Genomic DNA, 23,905 nt, shown 5'->3' with positions numbered 1-23,905 from the left:
TAAGGCAGGATTTCCCCTTAGTGAAACCAAGAGATGGATGATGTACCTTAATGCTCACCACTCAAACTTAAAGGCTGGTGGTGAGCAGGACTGAGTATGATCACAGTGACAATGATGAATCTATTCCTTTATTGTATAACATGATGGTATAACTGCTGACTATCTTTAGTAGCCAAATCTTTCTTTTTCCCATTGGAAGGGCCCCAGTTGTGTTATTCTACAAGGTGAGGAAAATACTGGTTTGAATTCCTATAGGGAAAATTTTAAAGTGGATTATGCCACGTTTGAGGCATAAGCGCCAATCATTAAGCTTCCACCATAGAAGAAAGGCTTTCTCCTCCAGATACAGTATTTAAAAGAAAACAGTGTCCTCATTGCATTTTTGGACGCACTTAATCCTGTAAATGTGTGTGTTAATCATGGTTCAGGAACTGCAAACTGAACAGGTGATAAGACAAAGAAATTGCATTGTCGGGAAGGAGCTAGTGCCAAACAGTTTTGACTGGTCAAGCCTGAAACTATTCTGAGCATATTCAGGACCATAATTCCTTGCTTTTGCAGAAGTTGAAGGTGAAAAATTGAAGGGAAATGTTTACAAATTTCAGGCACCCTCAAGAGAGACACAGTAGTTAGGCAAAGGCATTGCAAGCATCTTTCTTATTTAAATGCCAAAATTTCAAATAGATTTTAATCACAAAAGTGCCTATCTTTATCGTAATCCTACTTCCTACTTTTCACTTAACTGGTGTTATCCTCTGTATTTTTTATATAGAGAAAACTGATGGCGTGTTATTCATAGGACCAACAATCTTGTCATCAAAATGATCCTTAGCAAAAGAAAGCAAAAAAAAAAAGACTGCACATGGCTTTTTCTTTGAGGCCTCCTCTTACTTGTCATGCCATAATGTGTGTTGCATTTCTGCCCTCTCATGTTTTCTCATTTATATGATTCTGCTGTTGCTGAGTGTTGATCCAACAGTTCCTTCATAGCTTATACTACAAATTGAAAGAACTGAAGTTAGAAACTGCCACCAAACCATGTTCAATTAGCAGTATTCCAAATGAAAGGCAGCTCAGGCATCCATGTAATGTGAAAACACTCGGCACAAGACAGCCAGATGCTAAGATGCTAAAGTGTGTGTCTGTGTGCTTTTGCTTTTATCTTTGTATACACATGCATGTGTGCATTCACTGTAGTATAGGGCAATAAGCTGAATTTCTACACAGTAATTGTCACTTATTAGCAATTTTTAACTAAGTTATTAATGTTTAGTGGATAACATACATCTTTTGCTTTATTTTGATGGAAATGTTATCTAGATTATGCCTTTCTAGAAACAATACATACTAATACATGCTAGTATGTGTGAATTTACAAGAAATTTTGTAGGAAATTGACCAAAACCTAAGATAGTGTTAATTACAAGAACATTGTGTCTAGAAGAATGGTAGTGGGGGAAAACAATGTAATAAGGGAATTAGAGAATAAGTCCTAAATGAAACTTTTATCATGGAAGTAAGGCCATTAACAAATATGGGGCCACTGTGCTGAGTCTGTTGTCCTATATGTAAAGGTCTGTGGACCTGAGCCATGTTAGTGCTATCCAGTATAGAAACTATAAAAATGATTTTTCCTTTTTAGGTCCTTAAGTACTACAGGAATGGTTTATATAGAGAATTTTGTAGTGCATGTATAGCTGTGTAGTAGTCAGTTACAATAATAATAATAATAGCTGTGTAATAACTATTTTATGTAAAGTGTAACTTCTAGACTAGTGATTACACCCAAGTATACCAAGTTACAGGACATTTTTAAATGCCTTGAAACGTATGGGATCTCCTAATGCTGTTGCAGACACCTTAATAATGTGTATTTTACTTCAACGAGTATTCAGTGCGAAAAAAAGCAGAGGTGCTGTGTTGTGAACTTCATTTCCTACCATTCTTACTTCTCACAGGAGTAGAACCAAGCTGGATCAGTCAAGCGGGCAGCTCTGGTGCCTTTTAGCGAGGCAGAGCATCGTGTCACCAATTTTACCCAGGTTACCTAAGCAAGTTATACATCTATACTATATAATCACTTTTTAACGGATATTGACTGGCCTGCATGCTCTTCAGCTATGATCCCGTCCCATTCATTGCAATAAAGTACAAACATGCACAGCTGCTCTCTGCTGAGTCACGGGACTCCCATCACAGCATGGTCAGGCAAGATCAGCAACCCCAATATTTCTGTGGTTCAGATGCTATACTTTCCATGACATTTTAGTAATTTTTTGCAGTGCATGCTATGTACCTTTCCCAGTCTTGATGGCAAAGTTTCAGGATTCTCTTTTTGAAGGGTTTGCCTTCATTTTGAAGGAAGACAGAATATGTAACAAGTAAGCTATATTTCTCATCAGAAGCTTATGTAAGTCCATCTGTAAATTGTGCTAATAATGAAAAGCTGCTAGCTGTTTTGGAATATGTTCCTACTATTGTATTATAGCTTACATTGGAGGTAACTTGCAAACTCATCATAGTCACTTTTTTATTTTTCACATTTCTTTTTAGAAGTGCTTTTCTTCAGTACTTATATAAGCATTTAGTTATTTTGGAGATTAATATGCAGAACGTGAAGCACCATTAAGCATGAAATTCATATAATTTCCAGTCTAAGCATGTGACCATCATCTGGTTAAAAAAGTTCATACAAAATTGGTATTTGGCTGGTCAAACATTCAGAGATCAGTTCTGCTCTTACTTACACCCGCACTTAAAAGTGTAGAGGTGCAAAGAGAAAACTGATAGCGAGATCTGGCCCAAATCAATCTTACCATAGCTCTTCAATTTATGCTTACAAATTGTCATACCTCCCCAAGCATCTAAAGTTGTCTGCCCTGACAAATTTGTTCTCATCTTATCAGTAATAAATAAAGTTCCACAGTCAAGTGAATAAGTTACTGATGTTGGACCAAAAGGTTCTGAGCTTTAGTATTAATTACATCTCACCTATTAAACATTGCCATAATATTTACAACACTATAGTTCTGTGATGCTACTTTCAGTTTGGTAAATCAGAGGAGTTAAAATATTATTATTGCATAGCTTTTTGTCTTATGCTTTATAAAGAATAATTTATCTTCTAAGTCATATTTTTATTTTAAAATATTATTCAGAATCCTTTGATACCCTGAAGAATTTAGGTTTGGGATTGTTTGTGAATTGGTCACATTGTATTGGCATATTGTGATTCACAGTGGATGATATTAAGTTGTTAATATTAGAGTTAATTGGAGTTAGCTTAATCAATCCTTACGAACAGCAGTCCCTTGCAATATCCTTCCACTACTGCTCGTGTGAATCAAAGAGCCTTTTTAAGTAACTTCCAGTGGGAGTGCTTTTGCAAATATTTCCACTGCTATTTACGATGCTTTTGCTTTCATCCAAGATTCTTGCAAATATTTTCATTTATGAAATGCTCATAAATAAGTAGATCAAAGGAATTATAAATAGCAACAAAGTACAGTGTACTATAATTTAGTGAACCTGTTTTTCTGCAGTATTTGCAAACAATAATCATCACAGAATTGTTTTGCTTTGTTTTAAAATGTTCTGGTTTTTTGAACTGATAAAGTTATTATGCCTGACTGTATAAACAGTAGAAAGAGTGATATCCAGATTCCACTAATTATACCGGTGGAACTATGATAATATTTACCACTTGGTAAATTTTATAGGTGATATACCTGTACTGAAAAAAGACTGGATAAGTTTGTCTATAGTATTGCCATTTATGTTACAGAACATCTCACTTTCATACTGACATCCACACAGCTCTGAGAAAATAAAACCAATACCATTTCCATTATTTAACATTTTCACAGGCATGTGGGAGGAAAGGAAATTAAAAGCAAAACCAAAATGGTGGTTTCTCTTGGCATCATCTTCCTGCTTATGTCTGTTTTGCTCTTTGCTCCTTCAGTCCCTTAAATTATGATTTCAACAGCTATTAGTGGCATCCTGGGCAATCATGAAATTTCAGGCTTTGTCAAAAATCTTAACCTAAGAGCTGTTCAGCTACTCTCAGATAATCATCTTTGAAAGAAAGAAAGAAATGTTAGAAGCTCCAAGTGTCCTGGCTGTAAGTGAAGCAGAATTGTATTGTAATCTATGAGATGTTGCCCTGGTTCAGAAAGTAATTATGTCAAAAACTTCCTGACCTAATCTTGGCTGCTGCTTTTGCAATGCTGCTCTGATAGGCAAGCTGCTTTCCACTTTCAGTTTCTATCTTGAACCTAAACAAAAATCTGTATCTCATACTATACTGGATTGCTGACTAAAGCATGACTGTCGAGGCTGTTGGTAGAGGTGACAAAAAAGATATCTCTCTACGTTAATCAGTATACTGCTGCTTTAGAACCATGTAAGTACTTTTGTCCCCTTACTGTTTTCTGTGAAAAGGAGATGGAGTATGTACATTTTGAGGTTTTGCAAAGTAGATTTCTCTGAGAATAATTTCCTTAGCATACTTTTCATAAAGAATCTAGCATCCTAACTCTCAGAGTGTTTAATACTTGGCCCTCTAAATGTCTTTTAATCTGGGTGACTCAATACTTTTGAAACCTAAACCCATGGTATAACAAAGGCTTAAAAAGGACTTACAACTATATTACTATTACTATTATATTAAAGAGAACTTTTGGATCTGATGATTCTCTTGTTTCTGCAGGCTTATTTTTTTAAAAAGCTGTGTACGTGTTAAGTATGTAGCAATGCCTAAATCCAGTTTTTGTAATGCTGGTGAGCAGAGAAGAATTTATCAAGTGCAAAGGTAACTTTGAGATATGCAAAGGTAAAGAACTGCAACATACGCTATATACCTAACATATCAGTCTGCAATTAGGGGTAGTCTAGCTATCCAACTGGATTCCATACGTACGAACACTGGCAAGACATATTAAGTGGTAGAAAAAAGTCTTCCTATATATTAAAGCATATGGAAAAAACATAAGCAGCAATAACATGGTCCATTCCCATATGATGTTGTGTTGAATATGTAGAAATCAGTACAATTGCTTTATACCAGAGTAAAAGTTTGCCGTGGAAATAGTGATGGTTATTGAAAAGTTTTACTGGCGTACTGAACTTAACTGATTTGCTAAAATCCTAAATTTTTGGATCATAAAACCTTCCTAGCTGTTTCTAATACATACTAAATTTTATAAGTATTATATAGAATGCCATACAATAAATTCAGTGTTACAAATAACAGAGAAACAAACAAAGAAAATAGTAACTATTTATGCTGAAAATCTGAAAATTCTTGATTTTTCTTCCCCAAATGATACTGAATTATTACAGATTGAGTTTATTGAATAATTTTATAATATGCATCTTCATATACTGATCAGGTTGGAGCTGAATTCAGGTATAGCAGAAGAGCATGCTAAGGAAATACTCTGTCACATCGAACACAGAAGAGTAACTGAATTCTCAGTGGGCTAAGTTATTTAATTATTGTGTTTCAAGTATCAGTTGCTGTTGATTCATTTTAGGATTTTTCTGTTTAGCTTAACTCCTGTGATTATTATTGCAGCTCTTAAAAAGAAGTATACCTGATTTGCAGTGAGAAGAGACTTGTAAGCTACAACTCACCATACATACTGCCCCCCATAAATAAAGATGGCTTTCTGATGTTCCTATAATTGACTGTTCTACTGATAATTTTCTATTTTTTCTTCCTGATCTTATTGATCTCTTCTTATAGTGGATATCTATAATCTCCCATCTTGAGCTAACTGTTAGTCTTATGCCATTCCAATAATAGGAATTCACTACCCCTTCTTAAGATTAACTTTTGCCGATTAGACTAACTGCTTAATATCTGAGCTACTGAAATCTTCATTTTTCTATAAAATAATGGGCAGTAGGTCGTTCAAAATTGTGGTTTAACCAGTTCATAATTTTCCTTTGCTCTGCTACTATACAGCATTCTGCTAGAAATGCTGTCCAGATTGGAATGATGCAAGCAACATTTTAAGAAAACTCTACATAATGCAAACAGATAATCACTTCTCAGTTTAAAAAATATTTACTGTATTGTATTGATAAACATTGATTTTTAACACCATAGATAAATTTCTTTGGAACGTACCTTGTGTTTATGGTATTTCTGGCCTCTCCTCAAACTGACGATTGATTTCCACTGATGTTTAAATTCTGTGGTACTTTCTTGAGAACTACAGTATTTATCCTATACATTCTACTTTCTCCGTTTTAGAGGCAGTATTCCATAATGACCAAACTGCCATGTGTTATCTATAATTTGGATATGTTACAATGGGGAATTTGTAAATAATCATCTGCAAAAAAGTATGTATCCATGTTTTTGTACATTGGACCTAACCTCATAGATGCTAAAGCTTATGCACAAACATAAAACATGAATATGTAAGCTGGGATTTTCAAAGAAACAAAGGAAGTGGGTGTGCAGATATCACTGAAATTGCATGCATAATACACCAGGCAATAAATGTTTCCATTTCTTTGGTCTTCCTCTAAAATGTGGGCTATAGCATACCATAGAACACAAAAATTAAAGTTAAGCCTATTTCAAAATGACAACACAATGTATTGTCAGTGTTATTCAATAAGATCAGAGTGGGGGAGAAAGGAATTAATCTTTTTTGTTTGAAGAACATACTTAATATTATCTGCAATGTAAAATTCCATTAAATCTTATGGTACTTTCTGTATTCACATACTAATACTGTTTACATTTAAAAAAAAAAAAAAAGTATACAATTTGGAGCTTCTCAAACATGTTTTAAAGGAATAATGCCTCTAACTGAAGATTTAAGTGTCAGCAAAGGTATATCTTTAATTTTACCATGGACTCTCTCTCTGTCTAATATTACTTCCTTATAGACTGTATTCTAAATCTGCTTACATCATTCCCTTTATAAAATTAGCTACTTATCAATGCAGCCATTTTACTGATGTTATACTCCACATAGTGATAACATTAGAAGTCATAGAATGCCATGATCAAACTACTTTTACTTATTATAGTACTCATACTTGTCTGTTGCCAATATAATGTGACAGTGTGAAAGAATCATTTTGAAGATTTGATTATCAGTATGATTCATTGGTGTAGTATTGTTTCTTGACAGTACTGTTTTAAAAGCACTGTTTTAAAATTTATTTAGTCTTCCAAAAATAATAATTAAAAAAAATAGGGTCTTTTATAGGGACTGGACATGTATGTGTACTGTACCAAAGTAATAAGTAGTTTCAAAATGCACAATAAATTCAGAAAATGCGTTGGCAAGTGAGAATGCAAAATATCAGCTACTGCTCTTAAAGTAATATGCTGCTCTTTTGGAAATAAAGAGAATTAAATTATCCTATGCAACTCATAATATGTGTTTTCATGTCAATGGTAATGAAAAGCTTATATTTGAACTTTTTAGATTTTACAGGCTTGATAGCATAACATTTACTCAAGACATGAAAATACATCTGTGCAGCTTGCTGTTGGTTTGGTCATGACGTTGGAAAATTATTTGTATTAACACATGCTGTCTGAAGTGTAATCTAAAATGCAGCCACATGATTGGAATAATTTAACAGTAGAAAGTGTGGAAGGCACCCATTCCTAACTTACTGAAATTTCATTTCAGAATTCTTATGTGTGGCTCAGAATAGTAGTCTAATGTCAGCAATTCCTTGTGTGAAAATATCAACATATTTTCAATAGGGAAAATGCACATGATGTAGTTTCTAATCTTGTGACCTCACCTGTAGTAGAGCAATTTGGCATTATAGACTGTAGATAAGAAATTATTTTAATGTCAAAGCACGGAACAGATGCAAATACTTTGGTATGCATTTCAAACATGAACTTCTATTCAAAATAGATGAAATTGAAAAAGAAAAATAATGTGGGGTTTCATTCACAGAAATTAAATGCATCCAGTTCATCAGAAGGCAGCACAGTTGATATTGGACTACCTCCAGAAGGGGAACAGCCAGAAGCAGAACCTGAAGAAGTTCTGGAACCAGAGGCTTGTTTTACAGAAGGTAGGCAAAGCAAAATATATGCAAGGTGATTACTCGTAACTGTTGGTTTGGGCTGGATTCCATTTTTATTGAAAATCAAGGAGAAGCTTTATTTTGGAAGGTTTTATACGAGTTACAAAACTTTAAATATTGAAAAATCCTCAAATAGGAGATACTTGTTTAAAAGCATCTATTGCAGTAGCACTGAAATAAACCAAATGAATTTGGTTTATTGTGATTCCTAATAAATACTTACCTTATTCTGACAAAGTGTATTATTGCACTTAGGCTGCGTGCGGAGATTCAAATGCTGTCAAGTCAGTGTAGAAGATGGGAAAGGGAAAATCTGGTGGAATCTTAGGAAAACCTGCTATAAGATTGTTGAACACAACTGGTTTGAGACCTTCATTGTCTTCATGATTCTTCTCAGCAGCGGTGCTCTGGTAAATTCTCTGTGAAACTATTGCATCAATTTTAAGCAGCAAGCCTTTAGAATTACAGTTAATTATACAGCTTGTATTAAATGTTGTAACATATCAGAATTTAATATCCAGTTCATAAATGTTCTAAGATCAACATACATCAAAAAGTATTTGGCAGGATAGTAAGAATTTGCTCACAGGCTATGAAACAAATTGTTTCACAAGTTCAAAATGTAGTGTTGATGGAAATAAGGCATTAGTTATATCAGACTGATATTCACTTGTATTCATATTGATATTAGATTTTGTCGTTGTTGTTGTCTTATGCACAATTAAAGTAAAGCATAGCTGAGCTAGAAACTTATGAACAGTAACTTCAGTTGTCAAACTGAGATGTAAGGTGCTAATGGGATTCCGTCAGGTAGTGACCCAGATTGATGTTAAATCAGGTACACTCAGTAGTTCCTCATAGCAGCAGCAAAATATAATGTACTTGCTACACTTGGGACAATGCATGGTGTTTTACTGACAATGTAGACAGTTGTGGGGTTTTTTTTAAGAGAGTTATTAATCTCTGTTCAGGATTGCTTTATGGGTTAGTGTGTGTAGTTTGGTTTCAGTTATTAGTTGCTCAAAAAATTCTGTATCACAGAGTAATTTTTAAATCCCTCATATGTTTCTGATATAAAGTTATAGCTACCACAAATAAATCCATATGTCAATAAGCCATTGCTATCCATGGAAGTTACAAAAATGAGATTTGGAGGTATTAAAAAAGTTTTGTGGATCACTGTTCAGCTACACCGAAAGCTGGATACTGTGTTTGGACCCAGCTTTATGAAGAGACTACAGTAAGGAGTGAAGGCAAAAGCTGTGCTTGAGGGAAAGATATATGTCTTATCATGCTATATATCTTTTCGATTCAGTTTTTTTCTTGGCTACTATATGCCACATTGCAAATTGTGAAAACATTTAATTACATCTTCAAAAATCTTTTTGCACAGGCTTTTGAAGATATATACATAGAGCAACGTAAAACTATCAAGACCATGCTGGAATACGCTGACAAAGTTTTTACTTATATCTTCATTCTGGAAATGCTTTTAAAATGGGTGGCTTATGGCTTTCAAACCTATTTCACTAATGCGTGGTGCTGGCTGGACTTCCTGATTGTTGATGTATGTATTCTTTTTCATGTCCTGTAAGACAGGCTCTAAAAATCAGAATATTATGGTTTCAGGATAAGCCTTCTATTCTATTCAATGGAAACTGTTTTAAAACTATTGCTGTGGTATGGTTTATAACTCTGTTCAGAAAAGTAGAACTATTTAGATATACTTATTACTCTAGAGATGTTTTGTTAATATTCTCTAGTTTTATGAAGTTGTAATGCTTATTGAAATAATGCTTTTATTATTTTTTTTTCATGGTATGGAAAGGATGCTGTTCATCCTTTTCATTTTTTTGCTGTATAGGGAATTTACATATTTCAAAACAATTTCTTTAGAGCTTTCTAACATTCTAATGAATTACTGTAAGTGTCTTGTCACTTTGTGTAACATGAAAGGAAAATACTACTAGGAACTCTGACATCCATTATACTATTCAGTACTATTAACACTTTTCACTGCATCACATGGGTGACCTTAAAGAGACATTTGGAGAACTGTAGATGAGCTCCCTTAGAATGGGCTTTCAGATGATTTTTCAAAGGGCTGCAGCACCAATGGGTAGATGCACATCGTCTTTAGGAGATCTAGTAAGAAGCGCCCTGTAATTTCGAGTCTACATGCTTAACAATGCACGCACAATACTGGGTAGCATAAATGGAAGTCTACAGATCTTTTATCATATAGCAGACATTGATTTCCCTTCCATGCCCAATAGCCTGACTACATCTGTCTGTGCTAATAGGGTATCTCTCAGTTCCACATATGTAATTCCCATAGAATGCAAGGTAAGAATTTGTCCTGAATCACTTGTTCCCTCATGCCAAAAGCAGCAGAAGTCTATAGAAACCTCTATGTAACTCCCTAAAACTATAGTGATGTGATAGACCATGGAGTCTTTACTATACGCAGGTTGGAAAACATTATAACTTTTAAGTCCATACTAACATTACAGATCCTATGATAAAACATTACTGTATGCACACATAGTATTCTGTCGTTGAGTCTGTACCCTTGTAAAAGATTTAATTTTCAGGCTCAATCATCCCATGTGTAAATTACCACAACCAGCAGAACTTTAGAGGCACTGTGGACAATACATTACACTGTCCTTGTATGTTTATTGTATCTATCAAAAAATATTTAATTCTTAATTGATAATCTGTGGTTTAGTTATTTCTGTAAACTTTATAAATATCTTTGTTAGATTTTCATGGCACACTCACCCTGGCGCAATTTTTCATGGAAAAAAATTTGATCTCTGAGCCATTTTGAATTTCTGGATTTTGAATGCCCCATCCCTGGCTGTGTTCGAGGCCAGGTTGGATGGGACTTTGAGCAACCTGGTCTAGTGGAAAGTGTCCCTGCCCATGGCAGAGTGGGTTGGAACTAGATGATCTTTACAGTCCCTTCCAACCCAAACCATTCTGTGATTCTATGATTTTTTTTTTTAACTTATTTTTAACCTTTAGTGACAGGATTGAGGTAACAAATTGAAAAGTTTAATATGGAAATAAATGAATTAAAAGAAGAAGGATGGAAGGGAAGGGCATTAAACAGAGGGAAAAAGAAGATGGGTTGGGTTGGATTGGGTTTTTTTTTTAATTTACTAGGGCCACTCCTTCCCAATGGTTTACTATAAGTACGTTTCTAAGAATTACTGATGAAAGATAATTGTATTATTTATTTTACAGCTATTCTAGTTTACTTATTCATCTGCCTGCAGACCAGACCAGCGTTACGCAAGCCAGAATTGATGAAGTGGTTAAAGGAGTCACAGGGAATTTAATGAAATGTGGATATGCCTAACAATGAAGCATCTACCATTGTCTAACAAACAGTTGATTATCAGTCTTGATTATCCGGTTAAATATAAACAGATCTGGTAGATATGGCTGTTGAATAAGATTTTCTGGACACCAGAAATTTACATTTGACCAAAAGCCAGGTCTGGATATGGTTTTTGAGAGCTTATACATGCTCATCAAGTTCTGAAGATACTATGGGAAATCCTGACCTAAATTGACCATTCTAGTGCACCCAACTTTTGCAAGTTTTCTTTTTGCATGTGACTTCATTTTTCTTTAAATACCACCAAGTGTTGACTGGTTTATATGAATTTAGAAGGCCTTTTTTTATACCATTCTACCAGCATGATTTCATCAACAGGTACTTAGAATATACTTTTATTCTACTTTGTCTGACTTGAAAGTTCTTTCTGCATTATAGAGGGATTCGTGGAGAAAGAGGTCCAGCCTTGAATCTTCTTGAGAAGTTCAGGGCACACATCATTCCTGCCATATCTTCGAAGGGATATATAAGCTAAATGAGCAATATTGCCTTTCTGTTTTTATGTAGGTCTCTTTGGTTAGCTTAACTGCTAATGCCTTGGGCTACTCAGAACTTGGTGCGATTAAATCCCTTAGGACACTAAGAGCTTTGAGACCTCTAAGAGCCTTGTCGCGATTTGAAGGGATGAGGGTAAGACAAAATGAAAGAATCTGAAACTATGCATGCATAGAAAGAATACATGCATGCAGAATAATCAGTGACAAATCCATGCAGAAACGCTACACTATCATTGTATATATTTTACATTTATCACTAACATATAAGCAAAAGGCTTTATCTGCTTATATGAATTCATGTGTTACTGTGCGCATTGTTACACTTATCTAGGCTCCTTGGCCTTTCACCCTATTTCATATTTTCATGGAGGGCCCGAGGATCAACTGCATGGATCTATGCAATGTTACTACAAAACTGAATTTATCCCGCACAAATAAATTCTTCTGTAGTCAGAACAGTTTAAAAAAAACAGTACTTCCTCATAAAAATGTGTGCACATATATGCACCTACATATGCACATGTGTATTCCATACTAGGATAGAATATCATGCACAGCCTATCAAATATCTTTTAACCCACTATACTGTAAATATTAACTGGGAAATTCTGTTACAATTTAAAAGTTTTGTAACAATTTCCTATGTTAATAAGTAAATTGGTAGTGTTAAAATACCACCTCTTTCAGAATTGCATTCTATTTAAAACAACTTTTCTAGTATATCAAAGATGGAGCTGGCTTTATGATTTCTGGCCTAAATTGGTGGCTTACTGCTTTCGTGATTGATTTTAAATTGTTGATTATAATCTATAGACCACTAAGCAGCCTGAAAACATGTCAGAAGACTTTTGCTGACACAGTTGGTTATATTTGAGAAGTTACTGTCCCCAGCTGTTTGTTACATCAGTTATCCGCTGCCCAACAAGGCTTTCTCAGTCTATTCCAGTGCAAAGTCAAACTGATTAGTTTAGGTCCCTTCCTTAGTGCACTGAAATGGACAAAGACCTTATGTACTCTGCTATGACTTGAAAACTCAAAAATATTTCTCTTAAGGGCAGTAGTCAACAACTGGAGATGGTATATAACTCTAGCTCCAGATAAAAGAAGTTGTGTGTCTTATACCTTCAGGGTCCATCTGTCTGCCTTGGACATAGACCTAATCAGCAGATGTACCTGAGCTGAAACCCTGTTGCTGTAATTAAAAGGGATCCTTGTGTGAGCTCCCTACTGTAATCACTGATCTTTGGGCACCCAGATTATAAACTGATAAGCAAATTTCTAAGTCAACTACAGATGCATGAGCTTCTGAAGAAAATGTGCTGCTCTATGTTTGTAGAAAGTAAAAGACTTCGACAAGCTTTGGAGGAAGGTTATAAATTCAAATAGAAAACACCACTTCCTTGCCTCCAACAGATTGCTGGAACTTTGCTAAAGCAAATTTGAACATTTGAGATGCTTGTATTAGACATAAGGACTATCTAAAACATCAGTAGTCTCTTGCTAAGGAGCACATTAGCTGATGGAGTTTTTTTGTGTGAGTGATTATCAAAGAAAAAAAATCCTAAACGCAAAATATTACAAATTTTATATGCACAGTAAATTGGTGAAGTGGCAATCTAATGTGGCAAGCTAAAAACAATCAGTTTGTCATGAAGGCTTATGGGTAATTGTCAATCCCATAACTTCCGTGTTGGTGTAAACTTTACGTACTGATTTGACATGATCTGCTGCATCTCTTTGTAAAATACCCAGATAAGGAGGAGATATATGCCTTCAGCAAAAGATACAATAAAAAGTAGTGGCTGAAGTTAGATAACTTTTATGATTCAGGTAATTAATGACTGAATTTGAAATTTTCCTATGGATATAATGCATTTGCTTTATTTAATTAAATTCAGGCTTGATGTCTTTAAAGATACAGTAGCTCGAGCTGGTGAAGAAATTAGTGTGAGACGATTTTAAGGTCTGATACACAGGAATTCAAGATGTCTGTTCCTAACATAGTAATTTCACTAGTGTTTAACATCTGTGAACTGAAAATACAATATAGTATGGTGCACATTTTTGCACACTTAGAATTACTTCTAGTGAGCATTATACTTCCTATATACAAAGAAGAAACTCCATTCTACACATCTAAAATTTTTAATCCACTATACTATTCTCTAAGTTCAGGACTTGTGGCTGCCCAGACTAATACTAGAGAAAAAACATTGCTCCTGTGGAAAACATGTTTCCCCTGCATCTTCCCACCACTACTGCTAGGGGAAATACACTTTGCACTTGAGACTTCATGAAACTAACCTGTGGGAGCATAATTAATCTGTCTGTGCTCTGTACCAAGCAGTATCACTCACTGCTGTATGGTGCTAGGGACATACTACCTTTTTTTAACCAGTAAACAATGTTTTTAATGTCTTTCCTTATTTTCATTTGCTGTCAGGCCTTGCCACCTTTTTTACACCCCTGCTGCTAATGGATCAGTGTTTTCAGTGATGCTCAACAGTATGTTTTGAGTGTCTTCAAATGATACATATTAAACACTGGTCCTGCTATAGCTTCAGGACTCAGACTAAATTCAGAGAAAGTAGGTCAGCTGTAGAAATCCAGCAATTAAAGAAAGAAGAACATGACTGGACCTGCAGCTATAGCAGAAAGAGGAAGAAAATTCTTGGGTGTAATGAGATTAAAAGCTTGAGGACAAATATTTTCACTTCATTAACTATCCCTTTATCTCTCAAGAATTATTCCTGATGGATTACATTATTAAATTTAAGAAACCTACTTATATTTTTAAGTAGAAGAATTGATATACCTATAAATAGAAATAATGTGAAAATAGTAACTAATATGTATTTAGAAAATATTCCCAAACTGGGGAAAAAATGATGTTGCCATTCATTATTCCAGTCAAACTTCCCACTAAAACCAGTGAGTTAATGGATTTCCAATTTAAGCTAATTCAGCATTATTACGAAACTATTCATTTGTTCAGGTAAAAATACTCCTCATGGCCTTCCACTGTCATGTCATTGACGAAGGTGAGAGTATAGGTCTGTCAGCATAAGACAGCACTATGGAAATAATCAGAATAGATTTATCCATCAGTCAGGAAATCCTCTCTGCATGACTGATGTGTGATAAAATGCTGTATTGTTTTCGTTTGTTGATTTATAATAGGTATTGATAAGGAGATTATTAGTATAAGAAACAATTTTGATTTTTTCCCCCCCCACTTTCCCTGTAAGAAATAAACATGTTTTACAACATTTCATTTAAAGTATGTGGCAAAGAAAAGCATGGAAGCTTTGGACTTCATCCGCCATTCTGTGCTTTTATAGAGTCAGAGAGTAATTTACACTGAAAGGGACTTTGGTCCAGCTCCTAAATTTAACGTAACAAGAATTTCATTGGGGTCCAAAGTGTGTATCACCCCAAAGAGGTATTGTTTTGGCAGGAATGGTGCCCTGAGAGTAAAACAAATATTTCTCCTTTCCTTCAGCCCAAGTCTACTATATTGTATATATGGTGGTGGTTCCTCACCTACTCTTAACATTCAAAAGTTTTATTTTCTATTCTGTAAAATGGCAAGGAGTGACTATTTTTTACAAGTAATTGATTGTATGTAACCTATTAATTGCAGATACAAACATAATGCCAAAATCTTTTACAGGCTTGAGGTACATATTTGTATTTCAAATAGAAATAAATACCATAGTGTGCTAAGGGATCTGCTGTAGTGCCTACATTGTATAAACTAAATGAATTATAAACAATTACAGCTACATACCTAATGCCCTGCATTTTAAAAACAAAATCTTCTTTAGGCTCTAAGGATCTGATTCAGTTGTTTTGGCAAAATTGACAGAGGTGCTCCATAATATTGTTAGACTTACAATCAGATTTAAAATAGGAGTTAGCTAATTTAGCAGTTCATCAATTCCATCATTAATTAAATCATTCTCATTCAGAATGGACCTACTTTCTCCCTAATTTTATTTTCTTTACTATTTTATTTTTATTCTGGCATGGTTTTTATTATTGTTTATCATCATACATGAACTCATTTTCCTATTTTTCTTTCCTGATTTTCCCAAAAATTCGTTTGGGAATTACATCACGTCTCTTCCTTCTTCAAGTCTTATCTGCCACTTGCCTGATTCTGTGTTCAGATGAGCATGCCTGCTTTTCTGATTTTATATATAACCTTTCAGATGAACATGCATATATCCCTCAGTTTTATTTAAAGGAAATCTTAAAATGACTTTCAAATAAAAACTTGCTCAGTGGTAATAATGATTTGGACTGTTTATGCAGTAAACATGTAATAGAATAAATTTTGTTGGTTTTTTTGCAGTCATTAGACATGGTTTTGCAGACATGCATTAAGTAAATATTTTATAAAAAAACAGTATATGATGATTTTTGTTTGTGAGGTGATGGGTTTTTTTAGTTAATTTTTCCTGTTTGTTCTTTTTCCCATTCTTTAAAGCCACCATTTGCTACTGTTTGTATGGTTTTCCTCCTAATTACGTTGACATTTTGTCTTTCCTCTATACGGCTTTTCTTACTTGTTACTCTCAACAATTAAAAAAAAGCATAACACAGCTTTTAGAGTTAAAATAGAGTGTTGCATTTAAGAAGGGCTGATGAAGCATTTGTAAGATACTGGTGCCTGGGTTCTTACACTGTCTCTCTTTGTACTGTAGGTGGTTGTGAATGCCCTGTTAGGAGCAATTCCATCCATTATGAATGTGCTGCTTGTTTGCCTTATATTCTGGCTAATCTTCAGTATCATGGGAGTAAATCTATTTGCTGGAAAATTTTACTACTGTGTTAACACTACAACTGATGAGAGGTTTGATATCAGCCAAATCAACAACTATAGTCAATGTGAGGAGCTCATAAAAAACAATGAAACTGCTCGATGGAAGAATGTGAAGGTTAACTTTGATAATGTAGGCCTTGGTTATCTTTCTCTGCTTCAAGTGGTAAGTCACCACTCCTTAATTTCTATTTCTCTTTCTATATCAGTATTGTTTACTTGTAGAGTAAAAAATAATTTTTCATTGTTTCTTTCATTTTGAAATCTTGTCTCTCACTTCTTGGTTTGGAATTATATAGTGTGGGATAAATCCATGACTCTAGAGAAATAGTACAAAGTGTAGAGGCTATGCTGACTATGAGAAAAAATACATAACTCAAAACTAATTTGCCTGCATTGAATCCATATCAAGTGCACCTGCTTTTCTCATACACAGAAAAATAACTTTTATATCAGATATTATTCATAATTGATAAAAGTTCTTAATAAATGCTGTGTTGTCTATAGTCAGGTATTAGAATTTGCTTGCAATTCCTTTATATAAGTAAAATATAGAATAGTAGGGAAGAGTCACCTGTTAACATTGCACTGTGCTGGTGTTTATGATGAGCACATAAAGAAATTTAGTCTTTAGCTCTCAGTGCTTCTGACAAGCCATTTTCCAGGAAAAGCATGAGGTAAACACCAGTGTTCTGTTTATAGGCTACATTTAAAGGATGGATGGATATCATGTATGCAGCTGTGGATTCTCGTAATGTAAGTATAGTCCCTTGAGTCCATTTGTTTTGACTGTATGAGCGCCAAGATTTAAGAATATGATTTTAACATCTTGCAGAAATAACAGTAAAGATGAGAGAACAAGGAGTTGTTATAGTTTTGTAGTTTAAAAAAAAATGGAAACCAGAAGAAAAATACAAAAGACAGAGAAAGCAGAGGAGCAGTCCAAAAGGATTCCGTGTTCTCTGTGGTGCAGTTGGACCAAAATTCCTCATTTCCACAGTGGACTTATCTATTGCCATGAAATACCTTTTCCTCCTTTCCTTATGTGCATTGAGGCTTTATTTACATTTGGACACAGGCACTGATACCCAGCTTAGAGATGATATTTTGTAGCACTTTTCTTAAAGTTGAGACTTTAACTCGTCTGCAAGCTGCCCGTCTCCTTTCTTCAGGGCACAAGTCCTGTTACTAACTTGGCCTGCCTGTGCACTTTCTTACCCTTTTGCATTCCTCTTGCTTTCTTGGTGCAAGCTGTCATCTAATTCTAAGTGGACAACTGAATAAACTATCCTGGCAAAGCTCCAGGTTTTCTGATAAGCTACACTCACAGTGGGAGGCCTGTTGTAGTAATAGTAAATGTGCATAGCTGTACCAAGAAAACATGCTTACTGTAAACATGGCTTGGATGCCTCTCTTCCATAATCCAGGACAGTTCCTGAGTACCTATACCACTGAAAGCTCCACTAGCCCACATCAGGGGCCTCCCACAAGATACACAGAAATTTTGCAGCTTTATAGGCTGGTGTTTCATGTTGTCTGTAGACTTAGACAGATGGTACTATACTAGTTTAAACCATTGTGTCTTTGGTATTTATTCTATATGCTCATATAGGCCAGTTACATTTTTTTAAATGAATTATCAAGTTTGATAGCAAAGTTCTGTGTCAAGAGTGTAACATCATAGATTGAAGATCAGTGAGATAGATATATGGGAACTTGACCATAAGAGGCAAAGATCAGAGTGACAAAGCCCTAAATTCTATCCAGATGTTGATTCTGTGCTCACAGTTAAACTAAGGCTTAGTTTTTATGCCTTTTTTGCAGGTTTTGGATCAGCCTAAGTATGAAGATAACCTGTACATGTATCTTTACTTTGTTATCTTTATCATCTTTGGATCATTCTTTACCTTGAACCTTTTCATTGGTGTCATCATAGACAATTTCAACCAGCAGAAAAAGAAGATAAGTATTTCCTTGTTATTCTGAAAAGAAAGCTAAAAATATATTATTTTTAGTCCACACACAATAACTTCATTCATATTTTTTAAATTTATGATAAATTAATATGGGCTCTGCATATTGAATATGTTAAATTATTAAAGCTTATGATTTGGCTTGATGTGGGTTTAATGGACAAGTGGCAACATATGTCTGTCCCTGGTTAGTGAAATATTCAATGTCATATTTGTAAAAATGTGGATTTGGGGCTGGAGTCATAAAAAGACTAACCACTGTAGCTAAATGTAGCTATAAAAACTCTTAGCTATTCTACCTTCATGCGTCAGAGCTCAGCAGTGTAGATTTCTTAACACTAGCAATAAATATTTTATTACCTTTATTTCTACTCTTTTTAGTATGTATTTTGTCAACATTGCCTCAAAAGGTATCAATGTTTCAGCTGCAAAACTTAACTAAAGTACCTGGCTACACAAAGTGTTATTGGAGTGATAGAAGCTGGAGTATGATTGGAGCTGTTGGATCCATGTGCTGAAATAGACTGAGATGGAGAGAAATTGTTTTTTTTCCACTTGTTCCATATATTAGTTCCAGGATCTCCAACTTCAAGTCCTGTCCCAGTGGAGGTAGAAGTAGTTGTGAATGACTGTCTAGATACTTTGTAATTGTCCTTTGCTATTATAGATGTGAGTTCTGAAATTTTGCCAAAATTTACTCTAGAGGAGAAACAAGGCGATTAGAATATTTTATTAGTCTGTGCCTCTGTAATAACTGATGAAACTTAATATAATAAAGAAAAAGCACCTCTCCTTCCTCTGTATCTCCCTGTGCCCAAAGAAAAGCAGAGGTTTACCACAAACAGTGCAAGGTCAAAAGCCTCTCAGAAAAACATCCTAAACATTAAAAGTGGGATATGTAAAGCAATTTTTCCGTGGTGAAAGTACTTATAATCATGACAGGGGATTTTTACGTCTGTCTGAACTTTTCCCACAGATGGAAATGTGAACGAGAGTGATTATTACTATTCAGTATCATTTATAAGTAATCAATAAAAATATGTGATTGTAACCAGTTTTTGTCTCTTTGGTTTACTTTGGAGGTCAAGACATTTTCATGACAGAAGAACAGAAGAAATACTACAATGCAATGAAAAAATTGGGTTCAAAGAAACCACAAAAGCCAATACCTCGACCAGCAGTAAGAATAAAAATATTTTCTGATATTTTTACATTTATTTAAAATAGGGATTGTTTCAGTTATGCCTTAGGCTGAATTAAATTGTAAGCTAAAAAGTCATATAAGAAAAGCCTTATTCATATGAAATCCATTTTTTTTTCTCTCTTTGTCTGCATATGTCAGACTCTTCCCTTTCTTTTTTTTTCCCCTTATTCTTCCTCTGCTGATAGCAATGACATTTTATGTGGCATTTTTTCAAAATACTAGTTTGATTAGAACAATTAAACTAGTTTGATTAGAACAATTGCAGTGTATTTGTCAAAAATATGTGAAGACCTTAGAGTACAGGCCTTTTCAGTCACCAAGGAAGACTCTGAAACTGCTGTATGGGGGCAGGTTACTATATCGTTGCCTCAAAAATAAGCCCTTTTGCCTTTCGCACTCCTGTTGCACAATCCATATAATGGTTTGCTGTCCTTAGCAGGCCTAACCTAGCGCTACAGAGCAGGGTTTGGCTGAAGCAGAGTGATTCCAGCTCTGCAGTTCTACTTTGGATTGTGGAACCTGCTCAGTGGCCAGTCCATCCATCAGTAAATTCTCTATAGCTGAAAAATGGAAGATATTGTTTTGAAGGTCATTTTGGTAGCATGAAGAGCACTGAACTCAGGGCTTGAAAACTTGGTGAATTTTCTGGCAAATGAAACATTACTAACCCACCTTAGGTTTTTTTTTTTTTGCCAAGCTAAGCATTCATTTAATAGTCTGTGTCACAAAAGGTTACAGTGCACTGCTTCAGAGTGGCAAAGTCTCCTTTGCAGCTTCAGAAAAATGTACCATGTATGTTTTGAAATCATCCCTTTAATGCTTATAAACACAGTAGTTGTATTTCTATTTAATTTGTGTTTACATGTATGAACTAGAAAATTCATACAAATGGAGGACTTCATGGGAGACAGGCAATCCCCTTCATACTAGATGTGGATAATTTGTAGCAATTACAAAGAAAAGAAATTTTACCCAATGCGTATTGTAATGAATCTTATTTTTTTCCTTCCTCAGAACAAATTCCAAGGCATGGTCTTTGATTTTGTAACAAAACAAGCATTTGATATCAGTATCATGATACTTATCTGCCTTAACATGGTCACAATGATGGTAGAAACAGATGATCAGAGTGAAGACATGGAAAACATTTTATATTGGATTAACCTTGTGTTTATTGTACTTTTCACTGGAGAATTTGTCCTGAAATTGATTTCACTTCGCCATTACTACTTTACTGTAGGCTGGAATATTTTTGATTTTGTGGTTGTCATTCTCTCCATAGTAGGTAAGAATAATTCATTTTTATGAAATGGCTAATTCTGTGGAAACTGAAACATTTTTGGCATGTAAAGTCTATTTAAATTTTGGTTCAATATTGTCACTAGAAAGTCTGACCACAGTTTTAATTTCTTCTGATTTCATATTATCCATAAGATAACTGAACAGTATGGTGAGACATTTTTTAGCAATAGGTTTCATAACTCTTACTTTTCTATTAGTTTAAATTACATGTTTATTCTGAATGCAGTAGAAATTCCTCAGCATAGAAACAAACCCATACGTGAAAGACAATTTTGATATAAACTAACAGGGGCAGTTACAGGAAGAGTCCAACAATCAAAAATCCAGGAGAAAAGGGACTGTTGCTAGGCTAGCATGCAAGCAGCCCAGACAGCAAGGTAAAACCCTCAGCTTGCTTCAGAGTTTTGTTTGATCCTGAGAGGTTTTGTGCCTGAGCTAGAGTGAGTGACTGGAGAAGCAGAGCTGGAGCCGATGTAGTAATAAATACATGGTTCCACTAACCTTTGCTTTATCTAAAGCAGAAAACCTGAAAGAACTTGAGTAAAAATTCTGTCATTTTAACTTCTCAGAACTTTTTAATATGCAAATAGGTTTGCCATTTTTGTATGGAAACAGGATGTAATTATTTTTTCTGCTTTGAGGTGCATAATATAATGCTCAATTCTTCGACTCCTCAGTGAGTTCTAAGAAGCCTTTTTATCATCCGTTTCTTTATGTTTGGAATTGCTGTGTCATTAATACTAGACTTCCGGTCACAGCATTTCATGTGTGATTAAGTTGTTATCTTCAAACATACATATTTTCTTTGAATACCATAACTTGATTATGTGGCACTTTAATATTATTATAAGTATGATCTTTCTTCAGATTAACTGAGATTATTTTTGTTACAGTTCAACAGAAAGCTGTTCTGGTCTCAGCGTTTGCTAGTCCAAATACATTAGTTATAAGTTTGTTCTAAAAAAGATTGATTTTGTGTATTTGTGCATCTTTTTGCATACTCAGTCCTACAACTAATACCTAAAAATGTAATTGATGCAGTTTTTTGTTATCCTCCAAATTACTTCAGAATTTCTCTTGGGATTTATGGGTTTCTAAAGCATACCAAACTTAAAAGTTTTTGTAAGGCTTTACAAGGGTTTTGTAAAAACAACTGAATGGCTAATTTCTAAAATCTGTTCAAATATCCTGCTCATCTTCTTAAAGTTGTACAGTGTTTGTAGGATAAGTCTTTGTAAGTGGTTTATAAATGTAATAATAATATTCTTTACTAATTTAACTTGTTTTTTCAACAGGTATGTTCTTAGCTGAGATGATTGAGAAGTATTTTGTGTCCCCAACGCTATTCAGAGTCATCCGACTTGCCAGAATTGGCCGAATCCTGCGTCTCATTAAAGGCGCTAAGGGAATCCGCACTCTGCTTTTTGCTTTGATGATGTCTCTTCCTGCTTTGTTCAACATTGGTCTGCTGCTGTTCCTGGTCATGTTTATCTATGCGATATTTGGCATGTCCAACTTTGCCTATGTTAAGAGGGAAGCTGGTATAGATGACATGTTCAACTTTGAGACGTTTGGCAACAGCATGATCTGCCTGTTTCAAATTACCACGTCTGCAGGCTGGGATGGTTTGCTAGCCCCAATTCTAAACAGTGGGGAGCCAGACTGTAACCCAAACAAAACTCATCCAGGGAGCTCAGTTAAAGGTGACTGTGGCAACCCTTCTGTTGGGATTTTCTTCTTTGTCAGCTACATTATCATATCGTTTCTGGTAGTGGTGAACATGTACATTGCTGTGATTTTGGAGAACTTCAGTGTTGCTACTGAAGAAAGCGCTGAACCCTTGAGCGAGGATGACTTTGAGATGTTCTATGAAGTCTGGGAAAAATACGATCCAGATGCAACACAGTTCATAGAATATGAGAAATTGTCTGATTTTGCAGCTTCTCTGGATCCTCCTCTGAATATACCAAAACCAAACACAATTCAACTTATTGCAATGGATCTGCCCATGGTAAGTGGTGACAGAATTCACTGCCTTGACATCTTGTTTGCTTTCACAAAGCGTGTTTTGGGGGAAAGTGGAGAGATGGATGCCCTCAGAATACAGATGGAAGATCGGTTTATGGCAGCCAATCCTTCTAAAGTCTCCTACGAACCAATTACAACCACATTAAAGAGAAAACAGGAGGAAGTATCTGCTGTCATTATTCAACGTGCTTACAGACGTCATCTTTTAAGGCAAAAAGTCAAAAAAGTTTCATGTATATTTAATCAGGATAAAGGTAAAGATGAGGACAATCTGCCCATGAAAGGAGATATGATTATGGATAAACTAAATGAGAACTCTACTCCAGAAAAAACAGATATGACCCCATCCACAACCTCCCCTCCATCCTATGATAGTGTAACAAAGCCAGACAAGGATAAATATGAAAAAGACAAATCAGAAAAAGAAGATAAAGGTAAAGACAGCAGGGAAAGTAAAAAGTAACACAGAATTCTGTTTGTGATAAACTGTTTACAGCCTGAGAAAGTATGTATTTGTGTCAACAGGACTCCTGTAGGAGGTACATGCCAAACTGACAGTTTTTACATATATAAATATATATATAATTA

The 23,905-nt window shown here is 34.9% G+C and overlaps 1 protein-coding gene across 1 annotated transcript; it reads left to right on the top strand.

Annotated features, from left to right (window-relative positions):
• Positions 1-7,946: 7,946 nt before the first annotated feature.
• Positions 7,947-23,780, top strand: LOC104401328 (sodium channel protein type 2 subunit alpha; the record flags this gene model as incomplete). Its single annotated transcript, XM_010010033.1, has 10 exons — positions 7,947-8,067; positions 8,335-8,489; positions 9,473-9,646; positions 11,996-12,118; positions 16,695-16,976; positions 17,513-17,566; positions 18,635-18,772; positions 19,859-19,963; positions 21,002-21,272; positions 22,585-23,780. Coding segments are annotated over 10 exons (2,619 nt in total), but the record flags the coding sequence as incomplete, so codon positions are not given.
• Between the last annotated feature and the right edge of the window lie 125 nt (positions 23,781-23,905).

This window comes from Nestor notabilis, unplaced genomic scaffold, assembly GCF_000696875.1.
Source record: "Nestor notabilis isolate BGI_N333 unplaced genomic scaffold, ASM69687v1 scaffold3160, whole genome shotgun sequence".
Classification (NCBI taxonomy): Eukaryota; Metazoa; Chordata; class Aves; order Psittaciformes; family Psittacidae; genus Nestor; species Nestor notabilis.
Note: the sequence above shows the minus strand (reverse complement) of the source record. Positions and strands in the feature narration are given on the sequence as shown.